Source organism: Rattus rattus, chromosome 7 (genome assembly GCF_011064425.1).
Source record: "Rattus rattus isolate New Zealand chromosome 7, Rrattus_CSIRO_v1, whole genome shotgun sequence".
Taxonomy (NCBI): domain Eukaryota; kingdom Metazoa; phylum Chordata; class Mammalia; order Rodentia; family Muridae; genus Rattus; species Rattus rattus.
In genome coordinates this window covers 118,953,466-118,971,148 of record NC_046160.1, presented here as the reverse complement: position 1 = coordinate 118,971,148, position 17,683 = coordinate 118,953,466, and the positions used below count along the sequence as shown (strand labels likewise).

Genomic DNA, 17,683 nt, shown 5'->3' with positions numbered 1-17,683 from the left:
TAAACAAAAGAGTTTAAGCTGGCAACCAGAAGAAGTCATCCTTGAGAAGAAGCACCAGGAGAAGCAAGCACTTGGTTGAACTTTCTGGGGGAGCCTGGTCCTCACTAGGCTGCTGAGCTCTAGCCCCTTGCCTTAGGCAGGCCTGGGGCTTTGCCCAGGTGGATGAAAAGGCAAGGCAGTACCAGCCTTTCCCGCCTTGGCCTGTAGTGGGGGCTGCAGAGTTTGTGCGAGGGCCCAGGAGTTGGTTCTGCGGCCTCCCGGTGTGCAGCGGCGGGGTGGGAGTTGGGGGGGGGGTTGTCGATGGTGCAAGCCTTCGTCTCCAGCTGTCCCAAGTGCCGGGAACAATGGGAAGGCGGCAGGAGAAGGGATGGGGGTGGGGGTGCGTCGGGGTTTCCTGAAAAAGAGCCCTCCGCAGACTGTCATCTGCGTATGACAGAATCTGCTCCCCCACACTTTCCTTTCTTCCCCTTGTTCCTGCAGCTGTGGGCCTTGAAGAGCGTATTGTACGCACAGATGTTGGGTTTCGCTCGTAGGCTCCTGGCCGCTCTGTGGGGGCGCAGCGCACCAGGGTGTCCAACCTGTGGCCGCGCCCCGAGGGCAGAAAAGGGTTGGGGAGGAAGATTGTGGGAAGGAAGAGTCCGAGTCCTGAAGCCTCTTGCTTAGAGTCGGAACCCAGAGGAGGGCTCTAAGAGACCTCTGGGCTAACACAAACCCACTCGAAGTCCCGCCTCAGGTCTGCGCTCAGGTCAAGTAATTGGGTATAGGCTTCACCGACTGGAAAGGTAGTCCTGAATCCTACACGCAGGTTCTCCCCGCCGGGGGGTGGGGGGGCGGTCGTCTAGGGTAAGGACAAGAGCTTAAAGGATGAAGAAAGAAATGCTTTTCACTGCTGCCTCAGTTCAACATACTGGGCTAGCAGCCCGGCAATTGGCCTGGACCTAATGGCGGCAAAGACTCATTAGCACTTGCTTTCAAGGACTGCTCCCTATAAGCATCTGGGTCTTAAAAACGAGGGTACAGTGTATGTGGGGGGGGCGGTCCCTTAAGTAATTAATATGCTTCTGTTTGGAAAGGAGAGAAAGGGCTGGGTTTGCTGTAATTTTTATTTCACTTGGAGAGTTTCTACCAAACACTTATCCTACCATGAGCAAAGGTCACAGTAGGGCCATTAGGGGCGAATTTTCTAGCTGAGGCCTCATTCCCTCACCCTAGCGCTACTCTGAACTTGGCCAGAATGAAGTGCAACTCGCGAATGAAAGAAAAGACTGAAAGAAAGAACCGGTGAAGGCCCTGGCTCCGGCGCGGTACCAATGACTGACAAAGCTTATGTCCATTCATAGTCTTGGGCGGATGAGGGTGTATGGAGAGCCGCGGCCCCTTAGCCAATTGCTGTCAGCAACATGTGGGGGGGGGGACGACATCGCTATAGCAACCGGTGGCTGGGCCGCGAGCCGCGCCGCCGTCGCCGGCCGGGTGCGCGCGGGGCCGGATATAAGGCGGGGCGCGGCGCCGTCGCCGGTTGGAGCTGCGCGCGCGGCCGGCCGCCTTGCGGGGACCGTCCCGAGCCCGGCCCTGCACCCGCCCACGCAGCGTCGGGACCCGGTGCGCCTAGCCAGGGGCCCGGGTTGGGGCGGAGCACGCCGGGCCGCGCCGACAGGCCTCGCAGAACTGCCTGCACCCTCTGGCTCCGAGCGAGAGCTAAGGCGCCGCCGCCGCTGGGACGCGCGGCACCTTTGTTTCCACCCGCCTCCTGAGAAGTTTGTGGTCAGAAGCAGAATGGCCCCGCTCGTCAGTGGCTCCAATGCAGGGAAGCGGTTGGTTGCGATGGTGGCGTTGTCGCCAGCGGCCGCTGCGCCCCAAAGCGGCTTAGCCGGACGCACACCCCCATCTCCTGCTCTCTTGGGCACCCAGTGTCCTCCCAGCTGCAGGTAACCAGGGACCGCCAACCCTGTCGTGGCACTGAGAGGGGCGGTCGGGTGGACCCTGGCACAAGAGTGGGGTGGGGCAGAAGGGATCAAGAGTAGATACCCCCAGGGCATCACCAAGCGCGGTGCTGGCCGGGCGCAGAATAGAACCTTCCGAGGGTTGAGGGTGTTGCTTGAGGGCCCCAGATATAGGACCTGGGCGTCTTGCCCAATTCAGGGGGTAACTGCACAGGACACATGTCAAAGATTCGGTCAACAGGAAAGACCCGCCTTTGGAATTATCTCCAGGTGGGTCTGAGGCGGAGTGCCCACGATGGCAGTTCTTTCTGAGCGCACAGATTAGAAGGGAGAGACAGATGTCCTGGACCCGCGTCTCGAGGAGACTTCCCCATGGGAGAGTGAGGTGGTGGTCTGTAGGACTTCTCTCGAGTGCTTCTCTCGGCTTGTCATAAGACTGGGTCTCTGAGAAATTCAGAACTTGGAGAAAAGGCCTCGAGGATGGGATGAGAGGAGATACGTACGGTATGACGAGGAAAGAGGGATCGTGGATGAAGGACAGGATGAGCAGCTAGCATAAAGGGGACTGGTCTGGGGACGTTTTTCTCAAACAACATTTTGGAGATTTCTTTACTCTCTCCTTTCTGGGGTCTCGGGATGTGCTTCTGTGCCATTCGAGCGTCCCAGCTGGAAGTGAGTTAAGAGGACCAAGTGGGCCGGGGCGGAGCGTTCAGAGAAGCAGGTGGGGGCGGCCCAAGAGAGTGTGGAGTCCTTTGACACCCCCCCCCCAAGTCCCAGCCTCTCTAAGGATCACCTTTGGCTTCTACCTCCCTTACCCCAAAGGGGACCTGCGTTTGCTCACATCCCCCAGTCTACAGAGACCCCCTGCCAGGTGGGGCGGTCGCATACTCGCCAGAAAAACTTCTGACTCAGAGCTGTTTAAACAAGAGCTTATTTATTTCATTTCTGACTAATGGTTTGGTTCCTAAAACTCGCCTGATTTGCGGTTAAAAAAGCTGCTCCCCCAAACATCTGGGTAGCCCCCTAAATCAGCAGCATTGACTCTTAAAGCCGAAGTCCCTTTGCGTCTTCGTTGCACCGCGACGCTCCAGGATGGACTGCTTTAAAGATGGGTCAGTATAAGGATTGCCAGGGCCCTGAACGTTGTAGAACTAGGTGTGTGCTGCAGTCCACCTGTCGAGCCTCACGGTGCCTCTGCCCGCCTTGGTCCTATCCCACTCAGTTTCTGCCGGGTTCTTCCGTTGTCCATCGAAGTCAGCAGACCTCGGGCTTTCTTAGGCACCGCGCGTTCCTGCTGGAAACCGAGAGCCTTCCAGATCTGGAGCAAAGGGATTAGTGGTCCAAATGGTTTTCACCAAGCCAGGATCGACAGATTTTAAGGATCAAGCAAATGTGAGGGAGCGGGGAAAGGAGGAGGAAATTCCCACCCGCCCCCAGCCTAGGTGCCGGACTCGGCTCCCAAAGAGCAACGTGGCCCAGTTGGGGAGTGCTGGTCGGCTATGGGAGTGCTGCGATGCTTTTGGTATTTTGGGGTGGGTAGAGGCGTCGTTGGAGACATTAACGGCTCCGGACAGCGCGCTTTGTGGCCGGGGAGGCTGGGCTGCGGCATTGTCCTAGCTTGGACCCTCTCGGGGCTGTGAATACCGAAGGCTCCCAGGAACCCTCGACCTTTTGTGTCCTGCGCCATGGTCTGATCTCCACGACCTCTACAGAGATCTTGGGAATTAGTGAGGGGGGAGGGACGGGGAAACCGGGTTGTGAAAGCCGAGACCTGTGAGGGTCAGCCTCCCGGTGTGGGGGAGGGGACTTGTGACTACCTCCATCCAGCTTCCTAGACCCGCGCTTGACTCTTTCCACAACCGGGTCCTGACCAGCTGGGCAAAGCCAAGGCCTTCCTGGCCTGAAAGCGGGTGAAGCTAGAAAAGATATTTCAGTCTTGAAGTAGTTGATTCTTGGGGTTGGGGCTAGTACAGGACTGGTTTGGACAGTATGGCCAAATATCCCACTCCAATAGCAGGACATCACCCTAGAGAACTCCTGACCACTCGGGGCCTCAGGGATAAATCAGGCCAAAACGCTGGCCTGCGAGTGCTTTGAGGGTACCCGCTGCCTAGTTTTGAGTTCTGGTGTAAAGAAAACGCAGCCAGTGGATCAGAAAAATGCAAGGGGGCTGGTTTCCTCTCTGGACAGATCCATTTAGCCCGTTCTCCACTAGCTTAGCTGGCTCGGAATCCCACCCTGGACAATTTGTGGTTAACAAGCGAGTTCACAGAACTCTCTCCTCCTTTTCAACATCAATATCATAAATCTTCCCTTATCTTAAAACAGAGCGTTTTTTCTAGAACAACTATTTTAGGAGTGCTTCAAGATAGCAAATAAGTTATTATCTTTTGTATATTCACTTATGTGTATGCCTGAAATTCTTCAACAAACAGCCTATCTTAAAAAAAAAACAGCATAACTTATTTCCATTAAAGTTTATGTTTAAAAGTAATTATTTCTTGGGAGATTCTTCTGTCCATATAAGCTTTTTTTTTTTTTTTGTGGCTATTTGAATGGCAGATTTGCAAGTACAATTTCATCTGTAGAGAGGAACAATAGCTTTCAGCCGCACAAAGGCCTTCTCCCACCCTGAATTCAGACCGCAATGCCTCTTGCTCTGATAATAGCTTCTGAAAAGATTTTGTAATGCAGAGAATTAATACATGATTATTTCCGCCTGACTTCTCTCATTTATTAGAATTCTGTGGCAAATTCCAAATTAAAAATAGTTCAGTTAACAGCTTTAAGAAATACTCTTAAAATATTTCAAGACACCCTTCTCCCCCTACCCATTTTTAAGTTTGGTCACTTGTCCAGGCTTGAAAAAATGTTTTGCTAAAAACCATGATTAGTTTTACAGTGATAGTAACTATATTTTAATAAATATATCTTAGTAAATTTAAAAAGAAATTTCCAAATAGTTCTCTAAGATGTTCATCTGGCCAGTCAAAGACAAACTTGTCACAGTAACTCATATTCTCTGAGACTAATTTCTGTTTCGAGGAGAACGGTGTGTGGGGGGGGCACGGTTTGCAGTCATAATAACATGTGTCCCCAAAAGAAAGGGAGGGGACATGTCCCTCATCTTAAGTAAGGACTTTCCCAAACTAAAGTGTGTGTGGCGGGTCACTAAAATAGACTGAAGCTAGGTTGCAAATCAAATTCCACAGAAATAGTACAATGAGTCAACAAGAGAAACTCAGTATCCATGAAGTTGAACGCTTATGCTCATAACTTTTTTCTTTTGTGCAAGCAGATTTTAAACTGCAAGTCAGAGGCTTAGATGTCTGGCTCTTGGGAATTGGTTATGTTACATTTTATCTTAGCATGCCTACAAAGGTTCACCATGAAGTTCTGTATAGCTGTGGCTTAGTTCTCACAATTAACTCTAGGCATAGAATCCTACACCCCTCAGCTTACCACACACCGTTTTAAAAAGTCATAAGGGTATCTGTCAAGGATGGCTCAGAAGACTTGTCACTGGAAGCCCTGTGCGCCCTGCAGGCAGAGGTGGGGATGCTGAGCCCCACCAGGATCTGGTCTAAGAGCGGCTCTACAAGTCGACTTCCCTACTCCCACACTGACCTTGCCTCGCAGCTTCTGCACTCCTGCCTATTCTAAATTTGAGGAGCTGCAGGTAGAGGTGACAGCAAGAAATGCTCAAGGTTAGCCGCCTCTGGGCTGGTGCAGCCTGGACCTGCTTATTCCTGATTATTCTTTAAAGCCCATCCTATTCCTACTTTTTTTTTTTAAAGTCTGCTGAGAATGTGACAGTAGTGCCTGTGAGTGTGCCTCCCGCTTTCTGGATGCACAGCTCCCCAACCCCCACCCCGCCCCCCAGCACCCCTAACCACCTCCTTCTGAGAATCTCTCTCTCCACCACCCTCCTCAGAGGCTGCTCCAAACTTTCAGAAAGAGCTTCCACTGTGCAGAAGGTGTTCTGCTTTTAAAAGACATCTGACTGTAAATGTCAAAGTTATAAATATTTAAACATCATTTTTTCTTTCAATTTCAAGTCAAGACTGATAAGATGTCTGTGACTAGTCCAGGCTGTCTTCCGGGTAGGCCCAGGAAAGCCGCCTGTGGTCTGCACGGTGCTGCTCGCCCTTGGGAAGTCACCATTCTGAGTGGGACTGGGGCACACTCCAGCCGCACCTGGGTCAGCACAGGTGCAAACTCACTTTTTAGCTTCCAGCAGATTCACTTCTCCCACTGAAGCTCCTGGTTAACAAGCATTTTTAAATTTGCTTTTTTAGCTCCACAAAAAGAAAGGAGATGTAAGGTTATGTTAACTCAGTCCCGATACCTAGATGAGGATGCTCAACTGACATTAAAACAAGAATTTCTAGAAATTTTATTTTCCCCCCAGGATCCTTACAGCCTGACCCACTGCTAGCACTTCTCTCTCCCTACCCCACCCCCTATTTCAGCCCTCCACTGCAGGGCATTTTGGTGCTACTATGAGGCAGAGAGCCCCTAAGAGATAATTTTCAGATTTGATAAGACAAAAGTCAGCTGAAATTCACACCTTAATATTAGATATACATTGACTCGAAGGGGGGTCCCTAGGTCCAGCATCTACCTTACCCTCTTCTGTCAGACGTCACTGCCTTCAACCTCCACTTTGCCAATCTCCCAGGGGGCCCTCCCACTCAGGCCCTGAAGCCCATAGCTTCAAATCTGCGTGCCTTCATGACTCCTTCCCCGCAGGTCTATGTGGGAGCCTCCAATCTGATGGGGTTCTGGGGCAGGAGTACAACTGGCACTGATCCAGGGCACCAGCCACTCCTCAGGACCATGCAGGGAAGCAGAGATGGGTGGAGCCTAGGGTAATCTGATGTGACTCTTGTGGAGTTGGCCCTGCTCTCCTCAGTTCTCCCACAGGAGCCCTTTGAGGATGAAGTCTTTGCTCTTGCCGTGACAATTTGGATCGGTCTCTGAGTAAATCCTAGCACCCAACTGGTTTAAAATAAATCCGACAAAGGACGAAGCTGGGACACCCTCTACTCTTCTTCCAGTGCAGTCCTGGGTCTGGTTGCCCAGCAGGCTGCCCCGCAGGCTTGGGCCGGGTTTACTTGTAGGTTCATCTGCCTCTTCCTTTGGCTCCACAGTGCCCAGTGCCTGTCACCTGACCGTGCTGTCAATCTGGCAGAGTTAGTACTCTGGTAGGCCACTGGTAGCTTGGTGTCCCCAGCCCTATGGTTCTTTCAGCTCCGTGGAACCGCGGGCCTAGTGCAGAGTGTGCTGATGGGCTGTCACACACCATGGCCCAGCATGACTGGTAACTTAGAGCTATCTGAGAACCTGAAGCCCACGAGTTTCACGCCTGAAGCTAGGTTAGGGAGGTCCTAGTTCCAGCGCCACGTGGTGCGCAGGTCCGCCCAACGCCTATGCGGGGCCTTGGCTCAGGGACCCTCCGGCAGTTCAGGGGGTGGGTAAAATGCACATGGCACTGCCGTACCACCACTGCCTTTGTCGTGGTCTGCTGAGAAGAGGCAAGACAGTCAGGGCGGCGGGAAAGCAGCCATTGGTCCGGTAGAGTGCGGCCAGCTCCCGCCCTGGCGTCCCAGAACCCTGGAGAGTGAACCGCTCTGTTTTGCGAACGATGCGGAGGCCCTCTGGTCGGGAACTTAAGGGAAAGGGTTTGTTCTTGTGCAAACTATTGCCAGCTGCCCGTCAAGCGAGAACAGCCTTGTGGGCCACCGAGACCCTGGCCGAAAGGGTTATTTGTGTGGTTTGGACTCCTGCCGGTGCTGGGGCAAAGAAGGGTAGCTTGGAAACTGGGGTGGGGACTTCTTTGACTTGGGGGGAGGGGCGGGAGACTCTGGTGTGACTTCTTTCTAGAAGCTCTTGTGTGGGGGGGGGGCAGGAGTGAAAAGGGGAGGGAACCCGGGAGGAAGCTAGGAGGAGTAAGGGTTCCGCAGCCTTCCCTTTTGCACGTGCAGGGCCCTCTGTGCTCGGGCCACCGGGCGCCGCCCACTCAGGCCTGGGAAAGGCATCCACGTCCCTGCTCCGGGTCTCCTGCTCCCCGCCCAAAGGTCCCCTCTGCCAGGCCTTGGAGCCCTCCCCTTCCTCTCCTCCATTCATTACTGAAGCCCAGGAACCTCCTGGGTCCAGAGCCAAGCAGAACCAAGCCGCGCATCCAGGCAGGAAATCCCGGCGTCTTTTCTCATTTAACCCGCGTTTCCGTTAACTCGGTCCCCGCGCCCGCTAATCCGCGCACCGAAGGCAAAAGCAGGCTAATTAATGACCAGCTTTTCCAGTCAAGACTAGCGATAATTGCTTTGGTGGCCTTTATGATTACAAGATAAAAATGGGCCCGGCCTGACATAAGAGACACTGTGTACACTCAGAGACTGGAGGAAACGAAGAGTTGGAAGGCTGAAAGCGGAGCAGAAAATTACTAATAGAAGAGAGATAATGAATAGGCCGGCCAGGCATTCATGGGGAAAAATCCATTTTGTTACCACGCGAAATTAGGTGGCGGAAAGGAGTTTGCTAATTGTTCTCCTCTTGTAGCAACCAGGACGGAGGCAGGGGCGTGCTCTTCCATTCATTTCCCGAGTAATTGTGGGGGTTGCTGGCCAGGAGTCGTGGGCGATTTGCCTGCGGCCCTTCCATTTTCCTGTGGCGTGTTTAATTGTTGCTAATACACCTCCTAATGAAGCTAATGAGGGGGGCGCTGTCTGGCTATCTGCCCTGGATTTGAGTGACTGAAAGGATTTTCTCACCTACTCCCCCAAGATGAGAAGTGAACTTTCCCAATCGCCTGTTCTCAAAGACCTTGTCCCTTTTGAAGGAACAATACTCAGGTGCCGGTCAGGTCATTGGAGTCTGTGCCTATAGAGAGTAGTTAGAACTGGTTGTATTATCCCACAGAACGTATTCTAGAGCAAGAAGCCATGTCCCGGCCAGTGCATTCTATTGAGACTGGGGACTATTTAGTTCTGTTAACATTTTACCCACCTCCTGCCAAACATGTACTGTGTTACATGCTCTGGACGAAGTCTGTATCTGATTAGAAAGGATGTACACCTTGTTTTACTTAAAGCAGCAAATTAGGTACTAACTACTTTGCATTATTAAGCTTGAAAAGCAACCACCATTTGGAGTTACTCTTGCCCTCTGCTTAGTAGAAATGCTGCCTGGAGGTGTTGTGGCGTTGGAACTTCCTTTGCAATGTGCGTCTCTGCACAACTCCCTTCCCCATCCTGTTGGTGCTAAGTATGGAGGAGGGGATGGTCTGCTGCAGTTCTTTGAGTAGTAACCTCTTCTTCCCCCAACCTCCTCCTCCTGCAGAAAGGAAAACTCAAGCTCCTACCCCATCGAGAAGAGCAAGAGGACTCAACCAAGTTCATTGTGCTCACCTTCCTCTCCATCGCCTGCATCCTGGCCGTTCTCCTGGCTTCCAGCCTAGCCTACTGCCTCCGCCACAACTCACACTACAAGCTGAAGGAGAAATTGTCTGGACTAGGAGCTGACCCCAGCGCAGATGCCACCGAAGCCTACCAGGTAAAATCCAACTTCTCAAAGTTTTCCCCTTGGGTTTGCCAAACTCGATTTGGGAGGGGCTGTGGTGGGGCAGTCTGTCCCCCTCCCACCTGTTCTATGATCTCTTGAGGTCACAGTGCAGGCTCCTTGGTGACAACTGTTTGAAACCTCTCATTAGCATTCATGTAAATACCTTGCAACCACAGTTTTATGACTATGTTAATCTTACACCTTTCTTGGGTAGTCTTAGGCGAGCTGTGAAAAGTGGGTTACTAATTAGAAGTGTGGAAAAAGCACAATACATGAATCATGCATTATCTGTTATCTTAGTCTGGCCACCATTAACGAAGTGCGCCACAGTCGTGAGATGGACCGGCTGTGTAGATGTTTGAAGATGGCTATGACATCATCAACTTCTATAGGGTCTTCTAGGAAGGGATCTTTTGACCTGATCTGTTGCTGCCCTCTGCTATTATTTGGGTAAAATGAAAGAAACCTAATGCTGATAGAGGGAACGTATGTCTTCATGAGTCAGCAGTGGTAGCTGTGTGCTAGAAACACAGAAAAGCACCCAACATGGCCTGAAGTAGACCAGGAGCCTGGAGACATATGAACCGCAGAGTCCAAACACAAGAGGCATAATCAACACCCCACAGGTTTTGGAAGTTTCGTAGTATTTGTTTCTTAATTAATGGCTTTCTATAATGAAACTGTAGCTCCACTCAGCTGCAATGCAAGCCCAAAATATATAGAATAGAAGTCAGGGAATCCAACTTTTTAAAATATAAAATACCATTTAACTCTAAATTTATTAATCTATTGAGGGTTATAAAATTACTTACTTGATTGCTATGTTTAAAATTTTAATCAATATGCAGTTTAAGATTCTCTCCAACTTATTGAATCTTTTGTCTTTTCTAATCACATGTCTGCGCTGTATAATGTCTTGTCAGTAATTCACATCACACAGTCTATAAAGCAAATGCTGTCTACTCTGTTGTCAAAGTTACTTCAGTGAGCTCTCTGGCTCTCTCAGGAAATATGGTGACTGTCCAGTAGTCACCCTCAACTAGTCTGAGCTGGCTGCCCCTTGCTCTGTGGCTGTTCTCCATCTGCCACATATGGTGAGTTGAGAAGAATGTATAAAGCCCCTTTGCTTAAAAGAGATGAGGAGGCAGCTTTTGGTCCCATTTCAAAATTCTTATCATCATCACCGAATGGAGAAAAACCTCTGGTTTTCTGAAGGGGGGTCACAAGCCTGGTCAGGATGATCTTTTTCTTATAAAGAAATGGCAACTTCAAATGCACTGAAGATGGTATTTCAGACACATGGCACATAGCTTTGCTTCAAAGCCAAAGGGAAAAAAAAAACCACGTTTGAAGAAACAGCCTGGAAAAAAAAAATGTCACATAAACTAGTAAGAATTTACCCAGAAATTCTATTGAGCAAGACCATCAATACAGGACGCCAGGTCCTCAGGGCCAAGCCAGTGTCAGAGCATAAATAAATAATCACACTCCACACTCTTCAGTTCTGTGTGTGAGAGACAGAGATCATAAGGACAGAGGTTTCCAGAAAGCATGGCATCCTTTGATATACTTTGAAATTCAAATATAAAATATTGATAGAATAAAAGGTTGGACTCGCATGCAGAAATGACTAATTTTTATAAGATTGTAGGTAGAAAACGCATACTTATGACTGAGTTTGTGATAATTAAAAACAAAAAGGGGGGAAAAACCCTCTTCCTGGTGACAGCTCTAATTAATAGTATCTGTGATTAAAATCATGTCCTTGCAGCAAGAAAACTGTTTGAATTTCTTAGAGTGACCTTTTTGTGTTCCTCCTGGGGGCATGGTGGTTAAGTTGATATTGATTTTATAATGAGCTCTGGTTTGTTTAATAAGAATCTGTAATCCCGACAATAAATGAAATGTGTGCTTTTCCTCAATCCAGATTAATAAAGAAAAAAAGAAGAAGAAAAGATGGGGAGGGAAAACTTTTCCTTCAAAAATATGATCTAGAAAAAGTTGGAAGTGAAATGATTTGGGGAGCATTTTCTGTTGGGCTTATTTCTGAGGTCGCTGACAAGTGTCATTCTAGCAAGTTACCCTGATAAGATGGGGGTCTGCTGTCATCCAGCCAGCAGGGTCCTTGGGCGTACCATGTGTAGGGCAGTCTTGCTACTCTGGCTTGTTTTCAGCAGGGCAGGCCTCAGCACATGGGGATCACGTGGCTGTCAGCTTCGGGTTTGGCTGGGTGCGTTGAGGGCTCACAGCTGTGGTTACTCAAGGTTCCTCTGGAAATAAGAAGCACCGTATCCATCAGTGTGGCCTTATGTCTTTGGATTTTTCACTGTTGTCATTGAAACCACCTTCATGTTTTAAAATTTTCCTAAAAAATACCCCAAAAACCAAAAGCTGAGAAGCCTGTGAGATGGCTTAGCTAGTAAAAGTACCCTTTTCCAAGAACCCGCATAGTAGAAAGTGAAAATGAGTCTCACAAGTTATCCTCTGACCTACACACACACACCATATGGCTTGACCACTCAGTAAATAAATGTAATAAAAAAATACCCTATAAGCTTGCAACTATAAATTTTACAGAGGGGGTCTTCGTGAATAAATGTGTCTACTACTCTTTTGTGATGTACCTCAGTGGTACCTTTTGCCTACCATAGATTTAATTTCCAATTTGTGTAAATATATATATATATATATGAATATAGACATAATGTGTAATATATAATTTGTGCTTCCGTATTTGCTTATTCTGTCATTGAAACTGTGATTAGAGTTTTTCACACTTTTCTTCAGTGATCACACGGGCAGTTGAACACTTTGCCACTGTGTTTTATTTCATGGGGACGTGATAGATAAAATAGTTCATTATCTTAAGTTTGTAAAGGGGGAAACGGTTATGCTGTGTGGGTTGAAAGTTACCCAGGGGTGTTGGTAGATGGCAGAACACTAAGCGTGGCCACTAACAGAATGCAATGCTACCTTGGAAGTGAAAGGGCTACATGCTTGTGTGGTGAGAACGCAGCACAGAGTCCACGTATTCTGACGGTGAAGAAAGGGGAGGGAGGCCTAGAGATGCGACGCTGTGGGCTGCACACACAGCCTCAGGCTGTACCTTCCCTTTCTCCTCAAAGCCCCAGAAGAGAGTCCTCCTGTTAGACAGCACCAGGGTCAGTGTGGTGGGAGGAAACTTCTCAGCAGGAGCTGGGAGACCCCTCCCGCGCTTGGCCTTTTATGTAGCACCTTCTGTAGTATAGGTGGGCAGGCTGTGAACTCCGCCACCTCCACCCATGCGCATAATCATGCGCCATGGGTGATGAATGAGCATCTTGAAACGGCCTCAAAACAGTCTGGAGTATTATTAGACTTGCACATGTTTCTAAACATGTTCACTTTTTCTTCTCATTTGTGTGTACGTATATATTGCTCTCCCCTGTGGGCAAGCGAGATGGGGGGGGGAGAGAGAGAGAAAAGAGAGGAAGGGAGGGAGAGAGAGGGAGGAAGGAAGAGGTAAGAGGGGGAGGGGGAGAGAAGGAGGAGGGAGAGAAAGGGAAAGAAAAAGAGAGGGGGAGAGAGGGGGAGGAGGGAGAGGTTGAGGGGAGAGGGAGAGACAGAGGGAGGGAGACAGAGGGAGAGGAGAGAGAGAGAGAGAGAGAGAGAGAGAGAGAGAGAGAGAGAGAGAACCACACATGTGTGTTGGAGCCCACAGAGGCCAGAAGAGGCTATTAGATGCCTAGGAGCCAGAGCTGTAGGTGGTTGTGAGCCACTCACTCAGTATAGATGCTGGGGAACAAATTCTGGCTATCTGAAAGAGCAGGGAGTTCTCTCAACTTCTGAGCGAGCTTGGGCTCTCTCTCTCTCTCTCTCTCTCTCTCTCTCTCTCTCTCTCTCTCTCTCTCTCTCTCTCTCTTCCTTGAAAACAAAATCTCCTTGGCAGGTTCTTGCGTTTGATCTTGCTCCAAGGTATTAGCCCCGTCAGATAACACAGCGAAGCTTGATGTGTTCATGCTTTTAAATTTTGGGTGCTGACAGCTAAAATACATGTTCGCAGGTCACCGTGAGCTTCGACAGAGCTTTCCTCATAGCTTTAATGTGTTGTTTTCCCCTAAATGTATAAAACATGCCTGGCTTACATCTGTCCTTCATGCTCTTATGCCCCCCCCATCACCCAAAAAAGCAAAAACAACTTTGTTTACTGTTTTTTTCCCCAAAATTACCTTCGTACACTATGTATGTGCACGCGTACGTGCTTACATGCCTGTATGAACACTTAGGTCTGTGTGCCCACTCATTGAATGGCACAAAACCAAGATGGTCAGTGACAGAGTACCTCTTGCCTCTCACTCATGCAGGTGTCCTAGTTCTGTGGGAGGCGATTGGGTAAAAACTGTGCCCAAAATAAGTTGTTATATGATTAGAAGGCATTCTCCCCTTTTCTCTCTCAGTCCCTTTGAATTCTGCATCCCTTTTTTTTTTTTTTTTTGGCTTTGATCATCTCTGAGCAGTGAGTTTAGTATTCTGCTGGCCCACTCTCCCTCCCCGACACAGGGGGCAGAGACTCCTACAGAATGTTCAGCAACTTCTCTTTTGATGGTTTATTTCACAATACCCACAGCAGGTTTCCTTGTGTACTTGGAAGGCCTTTTGGAGCCAAACCCAGAGGAAAGGGTGTGTCAGCCTATGGGCCTGCCCTGACATGGACTCACTAAATGTGCCTCCTGGTTGCCATGGCTTCCATTAGCCAATGATTATTAATGTAATGACAGAGCCTTGTGATCGCTGCACTTTAAGGATGCTCTGTGCACTTGTGCCGAGGGGCCTGCTCACCTCTGCTGAGGGGACGGGGTTCTGGAGAAGAGGACAGGTTATACATTGGTTCATTCCCCTATGAATTAATAGACCCTTCTTTGTCGAGGTGACTTCGGTCTCCCGTCATTGGTGTAATCACAGGTCATGAAATGGGGAAAGGATTGGATGCCTTCTAATTGAGTCAGAAACACCGAATTCCTCCCGGACGCACTTGACCCCACCACAGGTCTCAGGAAAGTTTTTTCCATTGGACTTGGCTATGTGTTTTGGGATAGCCGTCCCGGCATTATGAGTAAATTTTTAGGTTGAAATAATTTCTTTGTACAAAAATCCCAGAAGCAAAATCTCTTTTGCTTCAAAATGAGACAGACACCCTAACATGTAATGTCGTCAGGGGCAATTTTGCTTACTGAACAGTCAGCCAGGAGAATTGGAGTGTTTCTATTTTATCTTTGCAAACATTACAGAGTACAGGCAGGATTCTTAACACCTTCCCCTGTGCGAGGGCAGTCAACACTTCCAAGCGGGGTCTCTTCCTGTTTCCCCTGGGCCTATGATGTCCTGAAACATTGCTGGGCGGTGCTATAGATTAAGCAGATGCTAGGTGATTCTTTAATTGGTACCAAACTGCGTGTGTCTTGAGGTTGGAATGTGACCCTCCAAGGAATCGTGCCAAAGGGAAAGTTGCCTGTCAGTCCTCCATGTGTGATTCCCTGTCTGAAGCACGTGTCCCTCCCCTATCTGAAGCACGTGTCCCTCCCCTGTGTGGAGCAGGTGTCCATTTCCTATAGGCTGAGCTGCAGTGATCAGAGTGCTTTTGAGCACTCAGACCTGCACATTTTTCCAGAGGGAAGCTATTTGGAGTTCATTCCCCCCCCACAAGCCATAAACTTCCAAGCATGCAGTTCCCCAATCAGCGACTTCTTGCCTGTCCTACAGAGGTGCCTGGGCAGGGGATACTTCTTCGCGGCTCAGATCCCGAGGTGAGACAGCTCCTCAGAGAACAACAAAACCTGGAGGATGACCAGAGGGACACGTACGCAAAGTGCAGCGTGCCAACCATCCTAGACCACAGGACCCTCCTCGTAGTCAGCTGGCCTTTGAAATAGCGAGCCACTTAGCGAGACATGTAGAAGTCAGAGGGCCTGGAGCCAATGGTTCACGAGGGTCCTGAGGCCTGAGTTGATGGTTTCTTTTTGTCAATGCGGTCCCGTTTGACTTTATCTTGGGTGGTTTATTAGCAGACCCGGATATTTCTTAAATCACAGTTCCTAGAGAAGCTTTATGTGAGGGACAGAGAGGAATAAAGGGATTAATTCAGCTCTACCAGAGGTGGCTCTTCCGGGCTTCTTTCTGCTCTCTGGATAGGAGAGGGCGGGTGAGTATCATCTCTGGGAAATATGAGTCCTCTCAGAAGCATGGGTAGGCTTCTAACTTATCTTATTAATTTTACTGCTAGAATTAAAAAAAAAAAAACCTACCTCTAGCAAAACTGGAAGCTGCTCAGGTGGCCTCCGCCCACGCGGGGAGGCCTTTCTGGGGTTCCCTCTCCACATTCTCCAATTCTGTTCCTTCAGCCAGCTCTGTAAAGGACAGCCACAAGGATCATTTGAAGAGGTGAGGTCCTTGCCTCCCTGTTTGACAAACAGAGCAAAGTTGACACCAGGTGCCCCATGACTTACCCTGTATCCCCAGTGATATCCACTCGTGGACCATGTTAGGGCAACAGGTTCTAGGCTGGGCACATACTCTGACCACAGCACTCACCGGGCACCTGTGTTCATGACACGCTCACCCTATCACCAAGGTCCTCCCCGTGGTAGAACCTACAGAAGACAGGAAATTGGGACACCCCTCATCTCTTGGTTTATGACCATTTGGAGATGAGATGTCAGGCACAGCAAGCATCTAGGCATAGCATGGTACGATGCTAACATAACAGTAGCTTTCTGGCAGACGGGTCTCCTGTGGCCAGCTTACCAATGGACGGGGTCATGGGAAGACGGAGACCAGTCATGCAGGAGTGTGAGTAAGGCAATCTGTGGTGTGACCAGAGCCAAAGAACAATGTTCTGTCTCCTTCACTGCTGAATGGAATTCCTCCCTCTGTCTTGTTGAACCCTTTCTCCACTTTTCGTCTTGTAAATTTCTTTCTCATTATTTGAACTAATAAGCCAGAGATGATCTGGGGCTTTGTGAAGTATGTCCTGATACGTGATGCACCTACGCGTTGTGTGGACTCCTGACACACGTCTCTACTTTGTCACCTGTTTTCCCATTGGTGGGGTTTGTTTGGCCTTGGATCTTGATTCAGAGAGTGTCTCAGAAGTACAGTCTGCAGAGAAAACACATACGAAGGGAAACAGGGAAGACCCAGCACACAGACCCTCCACAGACAAGGGGCGAGTTTCTGTGGGAAGCTTGAGAGGCTAAGGTGTGCGTTTGAGTCCTGAGTCGAGGGCTTTTAGATAGTGCTGAGTGCTGGCCAGCCTTAAGGATCTATAGAGATATATCCTTCAATGCCTGGCAAGGTCACACCAAGGTGAGAGTGCCTGGGTAGGAAATAAAAGTGAGGAGAGTCCCACTGCCAACAGCAGCCGTCAGTTCTCTGGGGTAGAAGCCGAGTAGACAGGAACATAGACGTGAGCTCAGCTGGGGCTTAAAAGGAAAGCGCGGAGATGGCACAGGTCAAGGAGGGCCCTAGGAGGTGGAAGCAGGAAAAGAGAGTGTGGGTGAACTGTGTGCATCCGTGCAGAAGCAGACAGACCCATACAGCACAGCTGGACTCCCTCCAGGGCAGAGGAGCCTCCAAGGCAGGGCAAGAGACTCTTCCATATTCAGCTAAGCTGGCAACAACTCTCTAAGGCAAAGTACCTCAGGGTAGGAGTGAAGAAGTATCTGTGGGGTCTGGGTTTCTAGGGTGACCACAGCAGCTGCACAGCAGACCGTGGGCAGAGGCAGGGGACAACATGCTCCAGTGTGTGACGATGTCACGCATGGGTAGTGCTGCTCTTCAGGAAGCTCTCAGCAGATCTGCACCATCAGGGTAAGGGGCATGGTGAAGCCCAGGGACGGGAAGGAGAGCTTCCTAGCCATACAGAGAAAGAGCTTTTGAGGAGAGCAATTGCACAGTCAGATCAGAAAGGACTAGGGGTGAAAGCAGCTTGCAAAGGGGAAGCAGTATAACCGGAGGCCTGGGGGGAATTAATTGTGCAGAGGACCCTCCTTGATGCTGCAAGGGCCGCTGACAGGCTCCTGTCAGGCTCTGGATCTCTGGGACCTTCCTTGGGACTAGAACCCTTTATTCCCCTGTTCCTCTCTCCATCCCCAGGGTGGTCACCTCACTGAGTTCTGTCCTAAGCCCCTGGATACATTGGG

The 17,683-nt window shown here is 49.7% G+C and overlaps 1 protein-coding gene across 1 annotated transcript in view; it reads left to right on the top strand.

The window, feature by feature from the left end:
- Positions 1-17,683, top strand: part of Ptprn2 (protein tyrosine phosphatase receptor type N2) — a 725,488-nt gene that overhangs the window by 599,721 nt on the left and 108,084 nt on the right. Inside the window, exon 13 of the mRNA XM_032908352.1 lies at positions 9,285-9,497. Coding sequence (XP_032764243.1) covers positions 9,285-9,497 — 213 coding nt within the window. The remainder of the gene's footprint in view (positions 1-9,284; positions 9,498-17,683) is intronic.